The sequence below is a fragment of the Protomyctophum parallelum genome (genome assembly GCF_964188405.1).
Source record: "Protomyctophum parallelum genome assembly, chromosome: 8".
In the NCBI taxonomy this organism is placed as follows: domain Eukaryota; kingdom Metazoa; phylum Chordata; class Actinopteri; order Myctophiformes; family Myctophidae; genus Protomyctophum; species Protomyctophum parallelum.
In genome coordinates, this window is record NC_139703.1 from 25,099,658 (window position 1) to 25,120,916 (window position 21,259).

Here is a 21,259-nt window from a genome sequence, read left to right on the forward strand (position 1 = left end):
CCTAATTTTGGGGGAGATAATCATCAAACTGAGACACGGAGCCTAAGCAGAGCACATGTGCACGGAAACATTAAGTTGCCCCGCTGGTACCAACAAGCTCCTAATCTAAATACAATTGAGATGACGCAGAGCAGTGGCGTGACATGGCAGATCTCCTCTCGTTTTCTGAGTGGCTGGCACAAACGACCGGGGAAAATCAGACGCCAAAGCGGAGTTTGCACATTTCTCAAGCGGCTTGTTAAGAAATGTTTCCTTAGGAATTCGATGGACAGCAGAAATTAGATATTTGCCCCGGGACCCAAACTTAAAACTACTATACTTCTTAAACATTTGTTTTCTAATTTATGGAATTTCTTCGATTTCTCCATTATTCTGTAAAATTACTGAAATAATAATGTTTGAAACAACAAATAAAGGGGCCCATGAGCCCATCAAAATGTTTTCTTGGCCCACAAATGGGTCCCGACCCAGTGTTTGAAAACAGTGGTCTATACAGTATACAGTATATAGTGCTCCTTTCTGTTTTGATGATGGTACAGTATGTGTTTTTTTTTATTGATTGATCATTTTATTAGACAATAAAATGCAAACGGTACAGGGGTGCAGTCAAGCACAATTGGTCCAAAAGGACGGCACCGAAGAAAGACCTTTCTTTCTTGTTTCCATTCGGGTCCCATGCATTCATTCAAAAACAACAATGACATCAACAATGATATATCTCAAACATATTAAATCTATGTACATAAATTGGAAAACGGGGGGGGGGGGGGGGGGCAATGTTGTAAGAACTGATGTGGTAAGAACTGATGCAGACAAAAGCTGGCAAATCTTAGCGGCATTTAATTATGATGAACGGTGTTAATATTGTAATAATTCATGGTCGCCCTGTTATTATTCAAATGCTTATCCTTATGAGACTCGGCATCTGCTTGAATTGCCAGCCGTTTCTGAAAGGCCCGGTGTGTTAACCAGTAGTGTAAAGTAACTAAGTACATTTACTTAAGTACTGCATTTTTCTTTGGAGGTATTTGTAATTTACTTGAGTCTTTCCAGTTTCCAATACTTTTACTTTTAGTTACTAGTAACTCCACCACCTCTCCCCCTCTCATGGAAGTAATTGACAATATATAAAGTCACAACACCAACTTTGATGAGGCAGTATTGCTTTGTTTTCAAAATACAAGGTTTTCTTAATTTCCTGAAAAATGTATATTTAAAATGTCCTGATTTCTTTTTTGTTGAGTTAATTAACCCCCATCCCTGCTCAATGGCCACCTCCTCAAACTGTTGGCCGTTTCTTGAACATAATATATACTGTATATATATATATATATATATATATTATATATAGCACGTACTCGGAAAGGCGGGTCTCCAGGTGAGACAGCAGGAATTCTGTGGGAACGACGATGTGATCAAAAACGGTGAAGTCACTGCAGAAGCTGAAGGCGGTGCACATCTCTGTCAGGTTGTAATGCATCTTGTCCAAACTGGAGGGAGGGAGGGAGGGTGGGAGAGGGAGAGAGAGAGAATATGACTATTTTGACATTGACAGTGACTGCACTTTTCTCAGACAAATTGTGTCATAAACATTTTGATGAGTAACAGAAAGACTGCTGTTAAATCTTAACCCCATGGCACAGGACCTCTATTACTGTACTGCATGTGGGATCTTTCCGCACACAGGGTTCTTCTTCTGACACGATTTCCCACCTCCACCACCCACTCGGGTCCCAGGAGACATTCCTCAATTCTTAGAAGGCATAATATCAGCTCAGCATAATACCAGTCCATACGTTGATGTGATCTGCTCCCGTTCTATGAGGCTATTATATCATCCTGGAAGGATTGCATTGGAGCCTGTTAAGAATTATTGCGAACGCAGTGAGCCACTTACTATGACAGCAAGGGCTGAATGTCTGTGTGTGTGTCTGTCCCGCTGTTACACCACCCGCCCGCCACCAGAGGGCGCAGCTGTAGCACACACACACACACACACACACACACACACACACACACACACACACACACACACACAGGGCGCAGCTGTAGCACACACACACACACACACACACACAACCACACACACACGAGCTGCGTTTGCTTCCCGCGTTTGCGCGTCTTACTTGTTGATATACACTTGATATATAGGGAATATCCTTTAACACAGTGGTTCCAAAAGTGGGGTCCGGGGACCCCCAGGGGTCCTTGAGGGAGTTCCAGGTGGTCCCGAGCTAAATGATAGTTTGTAACCAAATGGACCCTTTATGGGTCTGTAACTCAGAGTGTACAAACGGGTCTATTTGGTTCCATTTGTACACTCTCAGAGTTAAACTAACAGTGATTTTACAATATAAATTGGGGGTCCCAGAGATATAAATGCCATTAAATGCATGTCAAACTGGGGGTCCTTTAACCCTGTAAGACCCGGATTAATTTCTACTTTCAAAAAAGAGATTTCAACCTTACTACTATACTTTGTACTACTAGGAATTTGGTTAAAAAAAAAAATATATATATGCATTTATATAATAATTATATAATAATATAATAAAATAATAATTTACATTTGGACGATATCTTTCACAATAATGAATAAAACATGTTCTAGACATTCTAATGTTCACAAAAAAACATATTACAATTATTTTACTTACTTTTATTAGGGTTAAAGGTCAAGACAGAGTCCAGACATTTTTAATTTGTGTGAATTTCAGCCTCTGTGGGGGGTATTTATATGCAAATATCATGACCAATGGCATTGCAATGGCATTGCAATGAACATCACTGATGACGTTTAGGTGAAAAAAGAACAGATTTTTTTTTAATAATAATTAAGTAATTAATTCAAATATAATTGTTGCTATAAAGCAACACTGGGTCTTAGAGGGTTAAACGGGTTGAGAATCTCTGCTAGAGCCGTAAAAATCTTCTCTTATGGGGGTCCCAGGCATATCTTTTCAATATAGAAAAGGGCTGATTAGTGTCAATTTGGGGGTCCTTGACATGAAAAAGGTATGGGCACCACTGCTTTAACAAGAATAATCAAAAATGCTTTAAAAGGACCACTTTTCAAGAATTTCAACCTATCTTCATATAATTGGTCCTCACTAATAATAATGATACAACGCCACCATTTCTTTCCCTACTCGGTCTGTGTCTCATGGGAGGGCTGTGGGCAGTTCAGAAACCCGTCCACCAGTGACATCATCGATGGGGAATCCAAGCTAATAGAAACTGCAGGATTTTTATTCCTGAAACGTTGCAATGCGGAAATGGAAGCCATCGTTGATGATAATAAAAATAAATAAAAAATCTGCCTAACGATGATGTCACTGGTGGACGGGTTCATGAACTGCCCACAGCCCTCCTATGAGACACAGAGTAGAAACAAATTGTGGTAATTTTACTAATTTATCATGAACATTAGTGAGGACCAATTATAATATGAAGATGGGTTGAAAAGTGGGGAAGTGGTCCTTTAACTTTGTTCCGCAGCGGTGTTTAAAAAAAAGAGAATAATGAATGAAAACTAGGGATGCACCGATCCGATACTCGTATCGGAGATCGGCGTCGATCCAGGCTAAAATTCTAGATTGGGTATCGGATCGGTGGCCGATCCATTATCCGATCCGATCCGATAATTATGTGTAATTACAGTATGAAAACAACTCTATCTCCTCTGTGACACAGTGTAGTATTGACAGTATAACATGTGGAATGCAGCCAGGCTAGCCTGCGCACACATTAACCTGGTCTAATTGTTGCACAGTTATTTAATAAATAATTCAGTGCATTTATATCTGTGTTTGTTACATTTTGTTTTACAAAGTTGGGAAAGTAATGTTTAAGTCAAGCCTTGATGTTGCCTTACACAAAATAATGATTCCAGACTCCACACAGTGAGGCATACAGCTTAATAGGTTATTACGTTTCTTTGTGGGGGGTATCGGATCGGTACTCTGTATCGGCAGATACTGGACCCCCATGTATCGAAATCGGTATCGAATGCCAAAAAGCCGGATCGGTGCATCCCTAATGAAAACGGACTTGGTGACAACAGCTCGGTCTTTCCTCAGGCTCTCTGCTAATAATGAATGAACACTGACTTGGTGACAACAGCTCGGTCTTTCCTCAGGCTCTCTGCTAATAATGAATGAACACTGACTTGGTGACAACAGCTCGGTCTTTCCTCAGGCTCTCTGCTCCTGGCTTCTCTTTCTGCAGCTCTCCTTTCTTCGCCACTGGCTTCTTCTGCTTCTTATTGCGAGCCTTGCTGAGGGTTTCCGCACAGTGTTTGGGCAGCAGCTGATGGGTTGTCATGCAGAGAGAGAAAGAGAAGAGCACAATATATCTAATTGGCCGCCGACCCCCCCATCTGAAAATATGTTGTTCCATGGACCCCTCAGAAGCAAAGATTTGAGTTAAAAAAAATCGTTTGCTCTGCCCGGACGGTTAGCTGATGGCATGCCGCGGGTTCGACTCCCGATCCCGACGGCCTTTGCCGCGTGCCCCCCCCCCATCTCTCTCCCCCTTTCCTGTCAGATTACTTTCAACCTATCAATAAAGGCAGAAAAAGCAAAAAAAAAAAAAAAAAAGTTCGCTCTATAAGAATATATTCTTAAAGTCATAAACATTTCACCTGGTCATTGAGGTTGCACTGCTCGGCACAGATCTCTAAGATCACACTGCAGGTCTGCTTGGCCATGTGCTCCAGGAATGTCACACACAGTCGCAGACTCTTCTTCTGAATGGCCTCTTTCTGGACACAGAAATGCACACTGTATATGAGGTCGTGTCCGTCTGTGTACATTGAAGACGGCGTGCACAGAGGCACACACACGTACAGTACAGTATGTATACGTGTATGCGCTGTAGACACGCACACACACACGTGTGCGCACACACGCGCACGCACACACAAACACACACACACACACACAGTGAGACAACAACACGCAGAGGGATGTCTCCCACATTAGTTAAATTTAGCCCGACATTCACTGACGTTTTCAAATTGTTTTTCCTTCTGTGCTCCAACTGCATGTGAATTATCTTTCAGTTATCAGTGTCTTCACTATATTCCCATATGTGGTGGTTATTAAGGGGGGGCATTTCTTTGTAAAGACGTCCCATAGCCGTGATGAGCACAGCTGCTTTTCACAAAGCCTGGCAAAACATATTAAAAAAAAACCTATTAATGTTTTGACATGCTCGTTCAGTCGACAGGAATGTGTTATAAACCAGATTGTGAGGCAGAAGTGCTGCTGGGGGGGGGGGGGGGTGTACAGTGTACAGTACAGTACAGTACACTTTCCACTAATGTATACGTGCCATTAAGGCCTGAGGACCTGATTCTAAAAGTGTCTTCTAGTAGTATGTTTATGTCAGTGTTTCATGTCAAGGACCCCAGAATGATTCCCCCCCCCCCCCCCATCTAAAAATATGTCGTTCCAGGGACCGTCAAAAGCGAATATTTGAGTTAAAATCGTTCGCTGTGAACGAATTTATATTAAAAGATTTGCACACATTTTCACAATTGAGAAGTGTCGCACTATGAGCTTGTAAATCTGTTTTTTTTCAATAATGTTTTTTTCGACGTCAGGCCATTCAGGCCTGACGTCAAAAAAGTTTTCTAAATCATGACAATTTTCTGAAAGATTTGAGGCGCATTTCAACGATTTTTCAAAAATAGCAGACCTATACAAGCTTGTAGATCTGCTATTTTTCAATAGCTAAATTATAACACAATGTTTACAACACCAAAAGGGGTTAAAGGGGTTAAAATCTATGAGGTGAGATGCGTTCCAGCAGGTCTTAGATGGCCGCCGGTGTCTCAATACTGACCTCTTCTGGGCAGAGCGGGTGTCCACTGCGGCTGAAGTGGGAGCAGACCATTGGGAAGGCTATGAGGTAGCGCTTCATGGCGGCCTCGCCGTTACACAGCATGAACATCTTCTCGAACACCCGCGGGTAGAAACTATAGACGAGAGAGGTCAACAGTTCAATTCAACTTCATACGCCAACAGCATACTTGTAGATTGGCTGTTTTCAAATGGCTGAAATGCACATATAGGGCTGAAGTGGTTATAAGTAAGTGGATATTATTTCGGTCCATAAAAAAAGAAAAGAGCCTGTGTACAGTACTTACAAACGCACATAGACAAGTTAAACACTATTAACTAGTGGTACCGAAAAGGTGAAGGCAGAAGCCCAGGCTTATATTGCTAGAAGACCCTTAAAAAAAACATAACTCGGGTTAAATCGAAGAGAGTACATCGTCAGACATTGATTTCACAAAAAAAAACGAAAAAACTGAAAACATCAGACCATTGTATAAGGAGGAAGAGTCTAAGCACTGTTTTGTAAATTGTAATAATAATCAAAATCTACAAAGTAACAACAAGTTACTAAAGCTTCTTGGAATTGTTGCGTGGAAATAATATTCTGTTTAGCCTAGAACTGGAGGTCTAGAGTTTAGGGTCATGTGATCAGTGTCATCACGTCGGTGAAAATGAGTATTCCCCTTTTTAAAGGCTTTAACCCAGTCTGACCTGAGATCAGATTCATACGAGGTTTCCACTGGACACTCTGCACTCTCCCACCTGGACAAGAGGGGGAAGAACAGATACGTACGGATACGTTCTGCCTTTAACACGATCATTCCAACCAGACTGGACACAAAGCTCAAGGACCTAGGCCTGCACTTGTCCATGTGCAGCTGGATACTTGACTTTCTGTCCGGCCGTCGTCAGGTGGTGAGGATGGGCAACATCACGTCGGACCCCCTGACCCTCAACACTGGAGCCCCCCAGGGCTGCGGGCTGAGCCCTCTACTCTACTCACTGTACACACACGACTGTACAGCCACGCACAGCTCCAACGTCGTGATCAAATATGCGGACGACACAACAGTGATGGGCCTCATCGACGACGATGACGAGACGGCCTACAGAGCAGAGGTTGGAACGCTGACACAGTGGTGCCACGAGAACAGCCTGGCTCTAAACGTCAGCAAAACCAAGGAACTGATCGTGGACTTCAGGAGACCAGAGAGAGAGCACGCGCCCATTGTCATCAATGGTGCTGCAGTGGAGCAGGTCAGCGACTTCAAGTTCCTCGGGATAAACATCTCGAGGGACCTGAAGTGGGCCACACACACAACCACAGTGGTGAAAAAAGCCCAACAACGGCTCTACTGCCTGAGGCGCCTGAAGAAATTCAGAGTGAGCCCCCGCATCCTCAGAGCGTTCTACAAGAGCACCATCGAGAACGGCACCACTGCCTGGTTCGGAAATTGCACCGCTGCAGAACAGAAAAGACTGCAGAGAGTGGTGCGAACAGCACAGCGCATCGTGGGAGGGGAGCTTTCCCCACTCCAGGAAATACACGAGAGACGTTGTGTGGCTAAGGCTGAGAGCATTATGAGGGACATCCATCACCCCAGCCATAGCCTGTTCAAACCACTTCCGCGCCCACGGCCGGGCAAACGCTATATGAGCATCAAGAGCAGCACCACCAGACTCTTGAACAGTTTCTACTTGTCCACAATTAGACTGCTGAACAAGAGCTAGGATTGGTGACGCCACACAGACTGAACGGATTGGTCTCCTTTAGTAGAGACTACTCTGTATATACACATAGGCTACATCACTTTATTTATATATTTTATATGCATACATATTGTACCATGTAGATTAGTCATGTACTATGCACTTTTTCTTTTTAACTGCAATGATGAGCCTGCACAAACAAGAATTTCACCCATGCTACTTGTAATGTGATGTGACAATAAAGTTTGATTCTGTTTCTGACTGGTCTGATTAACCCATTCTGACCTGAGATCAGATTCTAAAAATGTCAGTCGTTCTTTGATTTTTCTAAAATAGCAGACCTACAAGCTTGTAGCGCGCCGCTCGGTGGCTCTGCGACTGCGACTCGTTGTGAGCTTGTAGATCGCCTATTTTCAGCATGCAACCAAGTGTAAAAGTCATTTGTGACACAGCCCGCCAAGATCCATTTACAGTAAGTGGACTAAATCAACTGTAGATTTATGATATTGAGTCTAGTCTAAAACTAAACTAAATAAGATATTTCAGATGACTAAAATATGACTAAATTAAGTTTTATTCCAAAGACTATGACTGAAAAAAAAAAAAAATCCACATTGGAACTGACCACAGTATGGACAGGTCCGAGACCTCTGTCAGCATCTCTTCCACGTCGTCCACCATCCGGGTGTGGAACTGGGTCAGGCTCATCACCTTGGCCAGGTCAGGGTACTCCTTCAGCGCCAGAGGAGCCTTGTTTACGCTCGTGTAAGCCTGGTGTACGACAAGGTGACAAACTGTAAGCCTGGTGCACGACAAGGTGACAAACTGTAAGCCTGGTGCACGACAAGGTGACAAACTGTAAGCCTGGTGCACGACAAGGTGACAAACTGTAAGCCTGGTGCACGACAAGGTGACAAACTGTAAGCCTGGTGCACGACAAGGTGACAAACTGTAAGCCTGGTGCACAACAAGGTGACAAACTGTAAGCCTGGTGTACGACAAGGTGACAAACTGTAAGCCTGGTGCACGACAAGGTGACAAACTGTAAGCCTGGTGCACGACAAGGTGACAAACTGTAAGCCTGGTGCACGACAAGGTGACAAACTGTAAGCCTGGTGCACGACAAGGTGACAAACCGCCACTGTGAAAAACAACTCAAGTCGGTGTACAAATAGTCTCGCGTGGCCAGACCGTCTCCTCTCGCAAATTTTCAAACGCTTTCGTCTATATAGCATTCGCAGATTGTGGAATGGTTGTCTGGCTATACGCAAGACTATAGTGTACAAATGGAACCAAATGGACCATACAAAAGGCATATAGTCGTATAATATAATAATAATAATAATGCTATTTGGCCTGGTGGTTTCGGTCACCCATGTCCTATGGGCTGCTAATCTAGCCTGACAGTGTGTCGCGGGTTCGACTCCCCGATCCCAGAGGACCTGTGCTGCGTGTCACTCCTGTTCATTTGTAGATCTGTTATTTTGGTTAAGGAATTCTCGTGTGATCCTGTGACCCGGTATTCCATAGGTTTTGCAGAATTATGGGTATGAATTGCCCTGTGACTTACATTTCATGTCACGCTGTCCCAGCGTTTAGATAGCTGGCTCCGCAGAGTGTAGATAAAATAATTGTTTTGCACTGTCTGCCTCGCTTTGAGAAATAACTTGTTATTTTGGCCTTGAGTATGCTGCGCAGACAGCCGGGCTCTGACAAATTTAGCCTTAAAGCTGGTTGTCAGGGATTTGATTTATATTATATGCATATGCATAGCTTACTGGTTTGTATTAGGAAGTAACCAGTGAGTCATCCCATTACTGGCTGACCTCTCCCGGCCGCTTCAGGACTTCTCTGTATTCACACCTCAAAACAACCTGTTCAACCTGTTCATGCTACTAACACTGCCCGTACTGCTGTTTACTTCTGACCCCTGTTCCAAATCACTGTACTGTACTAGTCTCAATATGCCTGTCCAAAATGATGATACATATACCGGCTCCATTTTGTGAGACGGTGTGTGTGAGAGACCATTTTCAACCAGGTCCTTCGGGACCTGGGTGAATCTTATATTGGCTGTATGTGAATCTTAATTCTTCTCTCATAATTCAAAATATAATGGCTAAAACCTATTGCTCGACTGGAAATCCTTTCTTTTGGTGGACTCTGTTATTCATCTGAGTATTTAAAAGGTAATTTTCTAAAAGTATTTCTTACTTAAGGTAAACATTTTGGTATTGATCCTTCTCCTAAAGTATTCTTGTTAAATCTAATCTAAAGTATTACACTTTTATAATCTAAACGGTGTTATAACCATTTCTGTAAAGTTACAAGCCTTCTGCTTCTATTGTGGTGAAGAGTATTTATGGTACTTAGAGTTCTTTCAACAGTAGTTTTACAGTTCCGGAGCTCCAAGCTCTCTAGCTATCGATGCTATCATCCTATCTCAGCATTTATTTTACAGTCCTTTCTACAGTCATTATACAGTATTTGATGGATTTATATCCATCAACTCCCCATCTCTCTCCCCAATTTTCTGTCAGCTTACTGTAGTGTACACTATCAAATAAAGGCAGAAAAAGCCTTTAAAACAAATAATAACAATAATGCCCTTTTCACGACCCACTCCTGTTCTAAACAATTAAGTGAGTGAGTGAGTGGTGACAATTTAAAAGAAAATGAACATCGCTAACTATTTAGTGACACGTTGTACTGTACCTGTAATCTCAGCCAGTCCAGTCTAAGTGCAGTGAAGTCAAACTCCTCCTTTCTTTCAACTGTGGTGAGAAATGTAAAGGCAGACTGCATTGCAACTCATTTTCAACATGTTGTTGTACTGTACTGTATTTTGCCTGTGTGGCAGAAAAGACAACAATGGCTGTACTATAGTAGACAAGTTCTTGGGGAGCGCTTGTTATACACCGCCGGCTACTATACTAGTAGTATTTTTGGGCTTTCTCATGTTCTAAGACAGACAGAAAACTCATTCTGGCAGCTACCACGCTAGCGTGCTGGGCTGGTCATTCAACTCTCAACCCACAATCCCTGAGTTCGAATCGTGCTGCCGCCACTATTTTTCCAACAACCACAGACTTCTTCATTATTTAGCTAAAAACAAATACTTGACTCGTTAAAAAATGATATGAGGTTAGTGGAATTACGTGGCTGGTTAAGACTGAGGTTGAGGGTTAGTCGGGTTGGATTTATTGTTAGGGGCCATATAACCACTTGCGGTCAAAATGAGCACAGCAGTGCGCTCCCTTACCCCTCTGACAACCAATCGCAAGCCGTTTTTTTGGACCTACAGACCCAATATTTGCGTACTGTACGCACACTGAGTGCGGTGCATCTTAGTGGTCGTTTTTACCTTGCTTGATCGAGAGAGCAGACATGGTCGAGACAAATGAACTAGTCAGGATGGACTCTTCTTCCGGGCACACGTGCATGTTCTTCAAAGGGAAAGATTCAATTAAAAGAATCCCAATAAAACAAACTGTTGCCATTGTTCCAGCTGTATCTAATTAAATCTTTACCCGGGAAAGACAGATGAAATGCATGCGTGCGTGTGTGTGCGCGCACACACACACACACACACACACACACACACACACACAATCTGCTCTGTACCTGTATGGTGTCATTGAGTACCAGGGCATCGAACTGGGCCAGGTACTGGACATGGTAGCGCTGCAACACGTAGCGGTGCTTGGTCATCAGAGCACTCAGCTTCACCATGTGGAACAGCAGCTCTGCCAGATGACTGCAAAATGACACGTATAGTCAGTGGCGTGCACAGATAGACACTAGGGGGTGCTAGAGCACCCCCTGCCCTTTTAGGAATTTTGCTCTTAAAAAAACGTTTTCTTTTTTTTCTTAATTTGTAGTGTGTGGACCATGGTGACATTGATCAAATCTTGATAAAAAACGCTTCTACTATATTATTTAGGCCCCCACAATCTAAAGCTATGTTTCTATGTCAGTGGTTCTTCGATAAATAAATAAAATAGCAGACCTACAAGCTCGTAGCGCGCCACTCGTGAGCTTGTAGATCTGCTATTTTTCAATAGCTAAAGCTCCAAAATGGGTTCCCGCCCCAAAATGCGCTGCACAAGGTGCCCTTTTTTTCACTTGAGCACCTGCCCCTCTAAATGTCTGTGCACACCACTGCGTACTGTAGTCAACATCATCGACGCTCACCGATCCTCTTCCAGTTTTTTTTCTGAAATATTTTCGGGATTTTTTTTTTTCAAAAATAGCAGACCTACAAGCTCGTAGCGCCACTCGGTGGCGCGCTATGAGCTTGTAGATCTGCTATTTTTCTATAGCTAAATTATAACAATGTTTTAAAACACCAAAAGGGGTTCCCGCCCCAAAATGGGTTAAAGCACTTATGACGTAAATCATTTGGGGACCGCATGTAATTCAGACGGTTATGGTTAGGTTAGGAGATGGTGGGTTGTCATTTGTCGGACCAATGACTAGTCTAAGGACTTTAATGTTTGTTTCGGGCACTAAACAACCACAAAAGGCGTCATGTGGCCGATATAAATACAATGGGCAGGGGCGCCCATTGTATTTATGTCGTCGGCCACATGACGCCTTTTGTGTGGTTTACATGTGTCTTAAATACATATACATTTTAAAAAAGATAGTGAAAATAGCTGTTATTTTCAAACAAATGTCTCTTTTGGGTCTCAAACTAAAAGGTTTGTGAACCCCTGGGATAGTGTGTTACGACACCTTCCATTCCGCTCAGAGCAGTGGGTCAAATGATTAATAATGTGATTATGTTCAACAACCGGCCTCACATGACATCACGAGTGATGCTTACATTTCTATCTGTCGGGGGTCTCAAGGACATTTACTTAAGTACATAAGAACAATTTTGAGGTATTTGTACTTTACTTGAGTATTTCCCAGTACTTTTACTTCTACTCCGCTATACATCTCAGAGGCAAATATTGTACTTTTACTCCATTGCATTTATTAGAAAACTTTAGTTACTAGTTACTTTGTAGATTATTACACAACATACAGTAACCACTTCAGCACTATATACATTTTGGCCATTTGAAAAAAAAGCCGATCTAGATTTTTATATATTTGAAATTTTGAAACAAGACATTGTGCATAATGAGTACTTTTACATTTAGCACTTTAAGTACATTTTGATGCCAATACTCAAATACATTTTGAGTTCCGGAATTTCACTTGTATCGGCCTACTGTATCTACATTGCAGTATTGATACTTTTACTTGATAATAACAAAATAACGGGTACTTTTTTCCACCGCAGATGTCCTGACGTGTCTCCCCACCTATGACCTTACTTGTCAACGTAGTCCTCGGGAGTCTTGGTCTTGGGGATGTTTTCGGAGTGCCTGGCGAGCCACAGAACTTCGTCACGGGAAAATGACAGAGCCATGAGGACAAACAGGGCCTGGGAGGGAAGGGAGGGGGGAGGGGTTTGGCACACACATCAAAAGGGGAAATGTCCCGCGACTTTAGTACACTCACAATTACAACGATTACTATCTATGGTCATGTTATTACCGAGGCAAAGGAATTGCTTCTTCGTACAGTGTCGGCACATTGTCTAAAAAGCTCACGCAACACCTTACATCTCGCCATAGCATTATAGGCCAAGGCAGTACTACTCAGAAATTATTGTGTCAAAGTTATACAGTACCTCGCCATGATTTAAACCCCCCCCCCCAAATGCCATCAAATGGTGGTTCGTCCCGTGGCTCAAAAAATGCTGAATAAATAACGTTGAAAACCACTGATTTAACCCATTTTGGGGCGGGGACCCTTTTTGGGGTTAGCATTATGCTATGCTTTAGCTATTGAAAAATAACAGATCTACAAGCTCATAGCGCGCCACCGAGTGGCGCGCTACGAGCTTGTAGGTCTGCTATTTCTGAAAAATCGAAGAACGACTGACACAGAAACATATAGCTTTTTCAGAAAACGGTCAGGATGTAGAAGACATGTTTAGAATCTGATCTCGGGTCAAAACTAAAAGTGTCAAACTGCTCTAACAATTGTAATTGGGTGACCTCTCTGTATCACCTTGGGTCCCAGCAGGCCAGGTTCATCCTCCAGGACATTGGCCAACTCCGTCAAGGCCCCTCTCAGATACTGCCTCCGCTCTCTGTGCGTCGCTCCGCTGTTGATAGCATGATTGAAGTATAGTGCTTCAGAGACGTTCATTTCCAGGCAAATTATGCAACATGGAATTATTTCTCACGCAAAATGATTCCTGGATGTTCGGCCAGACTCACCAGTTGGTTATGGCATGCTCCCTGCATTCCTTGATGTCGGCTATTCGCTTTCCATATCTGATGCACGTGGAGAAATGAGTCAGTGTGTTGCAGTGCAGACTGCTGGTATGCAGCAACAATATGCCGATTTACAAGGTCACCATTTTTTAAAATGTTGCAATTCTTTAAATTGTTTTGTTTGAAGTTTTGGTTGGTTGGTTGGTTTTTTTTTGTTGTTGAATTAATATACATTACATACCCCTTAATGTTGTCAAAGACCTCCTCGGTGGCCTTGTGTATGTTGAGGGACTCGTCCCGGATGAGGGTGAGGTACAGGCCGCTCCTCAGACCCATCTTCCACAGCTCATGGGCCGCAGCGTTGCTATTTAGACTGCTGTGACACAGCAGGAATCCCACTGCACACAGTGTTTGATTGATTGATTGATTGATTGATTGATTGATTGATTCATTCATTCATTCATTCATTCATTCACTTTACACCAAATATGAAACGGTTTAGCCGAAAATCAGCTTTTAACAATTGGCCCGGTTGCTAGGCAACGCCTCAGTCACCCCCAGCACCAGGATTTTTGCACACGGCCCCCATAGAGCTCCATTAAAAGTAGGTTTTTCTATGCCTCGTATCTCTGAAACTACGAGTGCTGTCCATGGTTTTGAGGATCCATCCGAGGTTCGGATGTGATTTGTGATTTTTGTATCGCATCGCTCCCGACATGTTAACGTTTCTGGCTAAATGTAAACTGCATGAGTTAATGCTAATATTAGCCAATCTTTACAATGGCAGTCTCCATGCCGGACCGGTCACGCAGAAATTAAACTACCAGTACCTAAATATACGGAATATTCCCTGGCAGGGTTTAACTATACCTTCTGCCGCCACCAGGTCGCAGAATCCCTGGCCCTAAGGGAGAAGCTTGCTATTTCATTTAATGTATTTTCCAGATCCATTTATTTATTCTATTTTTGTGTTTGCGGTGAATTAATGAATTGAGACAGAGCCTTGATGCCAAAAATATGCTTAGATATTTATGCTCATTAAATATATAAAATTTATTATTATTATTTTTTGTAATAATAATCAACATCTACAAAGTAACTATTACAGTAACTAAAGTGGTCAAATAATTGTAGTGGAGTAAAAGTAAAATAATTGCCTCTGAGATGTAGTGGAGTCGAAGTAAAAGTACAGAAAATTTGACATACTCCGATAACGTAAAAGATACCTCAAAATTGTACTTAAGTACAGTAGGCCTACTGCTTAGTTACTTTATAAGACTGGATTTAGCTTGTGAAGTGATGGTGATACTCACAGATGATCCAGCGTTCCATCACCTCCATAGACAGATATTCACAGGCTATCTGTGGAGACATTAGAGACATTAAAACACCTTGAGGGCCCGGGCCTATATTTAATCCATTAATAAAATGTGCCCATCGTCAACAAGCGCCTCTAGGCTGTAGAGCGATGCGATCAGTTTTCATAGCACTAATTTGACAGAGATTATCATCAATCTCCGTCTCGGGCATGTCATGGGCCCCCGATGGTAACCTACCTTACATAGAACCTTACTTATTTTATTTTTTTTAATGTTCCAATTCTACAGTAAGATTCACTGTAAGACTCCTTACATTACATTATTATTGGCTTATGTGACAAATCAAGCCACATAGCCAGTTAGCCACGATAAAACATTACAGTATTTTCTGTCCTGTCACACCCTTAACATTTGCTGCACTTTGCTGTGAGCAACGTATATCTGCTCCAGCATGATGGCACATCAGACTAAAATTAGCTTGCATCGAGATGCAGTGATGGCACTGTCCGTGACATGACGAGTACTTCTTCAAGCTGTGAATAATACATTTATTTTCTGCCGACAACCAGAGTCATGGTCTCGGAGGGAGACGTAGGATCATAACAGTGCTGCACATCAAAGACAATGTAATGGGTGTGTTTTTGAAGGCAGGACAGCGCTGTCCACGGCAGCGGAGGAGAGGAGACAAGTGGACGAGAGGTTTAACCCATTTCGGGGCGGGAACTAGGGCTGGGCGATATGACGATATATATCGTATTTTCGATAGAAAATGTCTATCACGAAAAAAAAGCTATATCGCTTATATCGCCGTTTCGCTTTACGGCAGTATTTTACGTCACAGCGCTTATATACGGCATGCCCAGCAGCCCACCGCGCGCACTGAAAACAGTGAGCCAACACCTTTCGGATGTCTTCTCTATTATATACTCTAAGGCCAACACGACCACAACACAAGCCGAGGTGGTGCTTGCACCTAAAAGAGGGAGATGATGATGATGGCTGACGAGATTCAGAGCGGTGTAAGGGGCACGTTCGGAAATACCACACCGGAGCGAACTCATCTATCAGTTTGCATTGCACAGTGCGCCTAGTGCGCTATTTCCGAACGCGCCCTAAAGTAACCGGTCATTCACTGTTATAAATGCAGGTTTCATGTTGGGTCAAATTGATAAATTGCGTGAGCCACGCATGTTTTACACAGTTGAACAATAAGCTTGTCCGTCGTCGGGTGCACTGCAAACTTCTTCCAAGACGAAGACGTTCCTCTTACCTGTGCAGTCCTCCTGCTGCGTCTGTCTTGTTTTATTGTTCCAAATAAATTATTCCATTTGAAAAGTCCTTAATTCAGCAACAGCTTACAACAACAACACAAGACGTTGACTTTGTTGTGATCATCAAAAAAAAAGGAAAAGAAAAAGCCCCACTCGTCCCAGACTCCCATATACGCACAGCTGTGGGCATGGAGAGTTGACGACAAGATCGCGTTCTCTCTCACTCTCACTCTATCGCCTGTAGTCAATTAAACATCGTTAAGCTGCCCAACGTCTTTAACAAACTAAACTATAACTACAACAGAACATGTTGATTCCCTATACAGAGCTTAAATGAACTGAAACAACTGTAGTGACAAACTGTGACATGAGATATTTATTTTTTCCTTAAGCCAATTTAATGCAGACACAGGCCTGTACTTCTGTGTCTGAATGGCAACGTCTTATTTCTTTCTTTTTTCTTTTTAATTGTCATAATAATAATTATTATTAATAATACTAATAAAACGTTATTTGTATAGCACCTTTCATGACATGAAATGCAGCTCTCAAAGTGCTTTACAGAGCAATGGAGAAAAAAAGAAAAGCAAGGCAACGACATTAAAAAACAAGCAGTAATGCAATACAGTGAGGACATGAATAACAAAAAATAAAAGATCAATTAAAAGCAATGTTGTAGAAGTGGGTCTTGAGCTGTGCTTTAAAAATGTCTACAGAGGCTGAACAATTGAGTTCAGCCTCTAATTATTATTATATACATTTTATTTTGTAATATTTTGTACTTGCTTTGGGCCTGTCTGTGCATGGGAAGGGCATCAGTATTATATTCATATAATTAGACTGGATAATGTGAATTTAATTGTTTTTTGAGTGGTGCAACCATTATAGACAGCTATGTGTGTCCCTGTCCCTGTATCCGAGCACGGAAATAGCATAACTATTGTCACCAACAAGTGTCACTGTTGTGCAGCCTAACACAGACAGAGGCCAGGGAGGAGAGCTTGTACAGTACAGTACAGTACAGTACAGTACAGTACAGTACAGTACAGTACAGTACAGTACAGTACAGTACAGTACAGTACAGTACAGTACAGTACAGCCCAAGTACAGTAAAGTACTCGACCTGAACAAAAATCAATTCTTTTAGATAAAAAACTAGGTATCGTAAAAAATATTCTATATCGTGAGTATATCGTTATCGTGATAAAATAAATTCTATATCGTGATATGAGATTTTGTCATATCGCCCAGCCCTAGCGGGAACCCCTTTTTGGTGTTAGCATTATGCTATGCTTTAGCTATTTAAAAATAGCAGATCTACAAGCACAAAGAGGCGCGCTACGTGCTTGTAGGTCTGCTATTTTCGAAGAACGGCTGACATAGAAACATAGCTTTTTCAGAAAACTGTCATTTTCAAACGGACATTTTTAGAATCTGAACTCAGGTCTAAATGGGTTAAACGAGGATAACGCTCTAGAGCTGGAAGGAAAGGAGCTGGATCATGCTAAAGATGCATACTTGTTCTATTATTTCAGATTATGATTATGTGTGTGTGTGTGTGTGTGTGTGTGTGTGTGTGTGTGTGTGTGATATATATATATGAATTTTACATTTGTGAAGGTTCATTTTCAGTGTTTCCGAGTGCCCCTCAGCCACACAGCAGACACAAAGTGTCTAAATGACATGATGACGAGTATGATGCAACGACTAGCTAAGCATGCTCTACTGACAGTACTTCAAGGAATCAAGGACGGGTGCAGAGTCAGACTCAAGGCTTTTTGACTGGGGTACTTGGTGGTAGCCCTATACTACACCTACAGTACAGTGTATCTACCCGTTGTGGAATGTGGGTATTTTGCGTTACTTTTTGCGGATTGGTTCAAGTGATTGAAGGACAGGCCCATCGTCCGCTGACTTTAGGGCATAGCAGTGGGCGTGGTTTTCTGGTTCCACTGAGAGATTTACAATTATTACAAATAATTAATTATCAATTGTTTTAAGACGCAACGAAGGCTCAAACAACACCAGAGTAAGGCCAAGTGTTGGACAAGTCAGAACGGATATGCACACCGCACAGACTATCGTCTGGTGAGACGTATAGGAGGACCTTAGGCAGGAAGCAAACCACAGTCCTAGTAGAGACCTCTCAGTGCCTGCTATCCCCCAAGAACACAACAATGCAGCTAGAGAGAGCCTCCTGTTGGCGCTATAAGAGAAAGGACAATAGCTGGAAGCCTGGATGAGGCTGTGATTTGGCCGATCACTGCTAACCCGCCAACTGGAGTGTTTCTATGTCAGTGGTGATCAACCTTATTCATTTCAAGGACCCCCAGAATTATCTCTATTGGGCCACGGCACGGACCCCCATCTCAAAATATGTAGTTCCAGGGACCCCCCAGAAGCAAATATTTTAGTTAAAAGTGTTTGCTCTGAAATATATATTCAATGATTTGCGCCAACTTTTAACGATTTTTCAAAAATAGCAGACCTACAAGCTCGTAGCGCGCCACTCGGTGGCGCGCTATGAGCTTGTAGATCTGCTATTTTTCAATAGCTAAATTATAACGTAATGTTTAAAACACCAAAGGGGGTTCCCGCCCCAAAATGGGTTAAGGGTCAAAGCACTTTAAGAATGCACGGGGACCACCCGACGACACATTCTGAACAGAACAAGTATCCCGAGGAGCAGAAAAACGAGGCCGTTTGTCGTCCCGCTGCTGTCAATTACGTTGCTGAGAGTACAGTATGTAGAGATAAATAAATAAGACGGGCACTGCTGACTTCAAACGCAGCTTCAGTCTAGTCACACTCATCTCTGTTCCTTTTCTCTGGCTATTTATACTGTGGGAAAATAACAATTATGCTCGTTTAAAAAAATAAGTGTGTGTGTGTGTGTGTGTGTGTGTGTGTGTGTGTGTGTGTGTGTGTGTGTGTGTGTGTGTGCACGTGCACGTGCGCGTGGGGTGGGTCACATTACATCCAAGAACGAGTGGAACGAGTCAAAAAATTACATAACTGAGAGAGAGAGAGAGAGAACTCAGGTCACACGGGTGTGATTTTTCCCCGTCCGCTCTCTATCTTTTATTACTCTATGGCCGCTAAACCCCTTTGCACATGCTCAGAGCTGTGGTCGCTTTAGTTCCTTTCCGCCACTAGTGGTCACTATACTCACTGTGTCACTGTTACAGGCGGGGTCCAGCATGGCGGCGGGGGCACTCATCAGGCTGAGGAGCTGGGCGCTGCGCCAGCTCTCCGGCGGCAGGTTCCTGCGCGGGTAGACCTTGTGCAGCGAGAGCAGCGCCTCTGTCACCGACTGTCATGTCGGGGCACGGACATACATTGGAGACAGTGCAGTGATTCCACACAGACGTCTTCCACACAAGTACTCGCATAGTAAAAGTATATCGACACCGCAATGTTACAAGTAAAAGTTCTGAATTCACCATGCACTTGAGTAAAAGAGTGCAAAAGTGTTGGCGCACGCACGCGCGCATGCGCACTCACTCACGCACGCACACACACACACACAGAGTTTAGATGAGTGAATTGAGCTCACCCTTGTGTGAGGGCCAAACTCCTCGGTGAGTTTCTTCCAGGGGTGTTCATACTCCACAAACATCTGGCCTAACCGTGGGTAGGATGGATCGCTGGATTCAACATGTACATACGTGTTTGTCAATATAGAATTAATGTTAATACAAACCTCATGCTGTTTTACTGTCATTAAGGAGGACCTAAAAATGATGAAATCTAAATGAGAACTCCAACATCAGAATGCCGTTATAAGTTTGGTATCGGTATGTTTCGTTTGATTTTGAGGTGTTTGAAAGGCATCAGAATATGGTATTGAGGAAGGAAATCCTCTAAAAGTATTAGGCATACCGGCTGTTGCAAAAACGAGAACTGTCAATCAGTGACTATTGGCCAAACACAGCTGGGTTTCCCCTAGAACTGTGGCGGGATCGATGATAATGCATGAAGGAAGTATCTTTCCAATATGGCTGCTGTGCATATAGAGCCTATTGGAGACTTTCAGCATTTTTATTGAATCTTAAAAACGACTCAAGAGCTGACACGCTTTGTCAAACACTTTTAAACATCTGTCTAAATATGATTGACTGCGTGCCAAATTTAAGTGGGCAGTATAAATACATAGGGTGAAGTGGCAGCAAGGACTCAAGGCAATGTGAGGACAATTTCGCAATTGGACTCCAATTAGATGTGGAAGACAGCTGTGTCGAATCAGGAGTAATATCACTGGCCATATTGACAGATGATGTAACGTGGAGTAACTTAAGTTGTGACAGATGAATGACATGCTTGTCAAAGCTGGACAGTTGTGCTTATCAAAATGTCATCCCTTATTCAATGATGGGGAAATGTATGGTTAAAGCCAGACTTATACTTTTCCACAGTATAATTCAGCTGTTTTCTGATCTTTGAGCTCACTACGTGTTGCATCACAAGTTCACGTTGTGGCATATAGATTGGCTATTTTTGGGCGCTCTATACACCTCATATACATTACACATCATACGATATAGTCAGTCAATGGGAAAAAGATTACTTGTGTCACCTGGGACTCCATTCCTTGCCGTATATATTTTGAGTTATGTAAAATGAGATGTAGCTACTTATTAAGGCGACCAGGTCTTTGCGTTCAGAGCCCCGACTCCCTGGAATGCCCTCCCTCGGGAGATCAAGCTCGCAGACTCTATGGGCACATATGAGCCCTTTCCAGACCTAAGCGCAAAACGGTTTTGGGCCGCGGACAGAAGAAGCTGTGCGGTGCGCAGCTGGTTTTTAGACAGCTGGTGGATGTGAATTAAGCTCCACCT

At 42.8% G+C, this 21,259-nt stretch overlaps 2 protein-coding genes across 2 annotated transcripts in view; both read right to left on the reverse strand.

The window, feature by feature from the left end:
• Positions 1 to 21,259, reverse strand: part of LOC310862971 (nck-associated protein 1-like) — a 48,744-nt gene that overhangs the window by 17,494 nt on the left and 9,991 nt on the right. Inside the window, 15 exon segments of the mRNA XM_083771094.1 lie at positions 1,359 to 1,490; positions 4,169 to 4,308; positions 4,643 to 4,762; positions 5,848 to 5,980; positions 8,179 to 8,324; positions 10,269 to 10,327; positions 10,918 to 10,999; positions 11,178 to 11,310; positions 12,881 to 12,990; positions 13,623 to 13,719; positions 13,835 to 13,891; positions 14,073 to 14,229; positions 15,145 to 15,193; positions 19,594 to 19,734; positions 19,978 to 20,068. Coding sequence (XP_083627220.1) covers positions 1,359 to 1,490; positions 4,169 to 4,308; positions 4,643 to 4,762; positions 5,848 to 5,980; positions 8,179 to 8,324; positions 10,269 to 10,327; positions 10,918 to 10,999; positions 11,178 to 11,310; positions 12,881 to 12,990; positions 13,623 to 13,719; positions 13,835 to 13,891; positions 14,073 to 14,229; positions 15,145 to 15,193; positions 19,594 to 19,734; positions 19,978 to 20,068 — 1,647 coding nt within the window.
• Positions 990 to 21,259, reverse strand: part of LOC310863098 (MYG1 exonuclease-like) — a 293,850-nt gene continuing 273,580 nt past the window's right edge. The window contains exon 8 of the transcript XR_014569638.1: positions 990 to 1,006. The gene's annotated coding sequence lies outside the window, so the exon portion shown is untranslated. The remainder of the gene's footprint in view (positions 1,007 to 21,259) is intronic.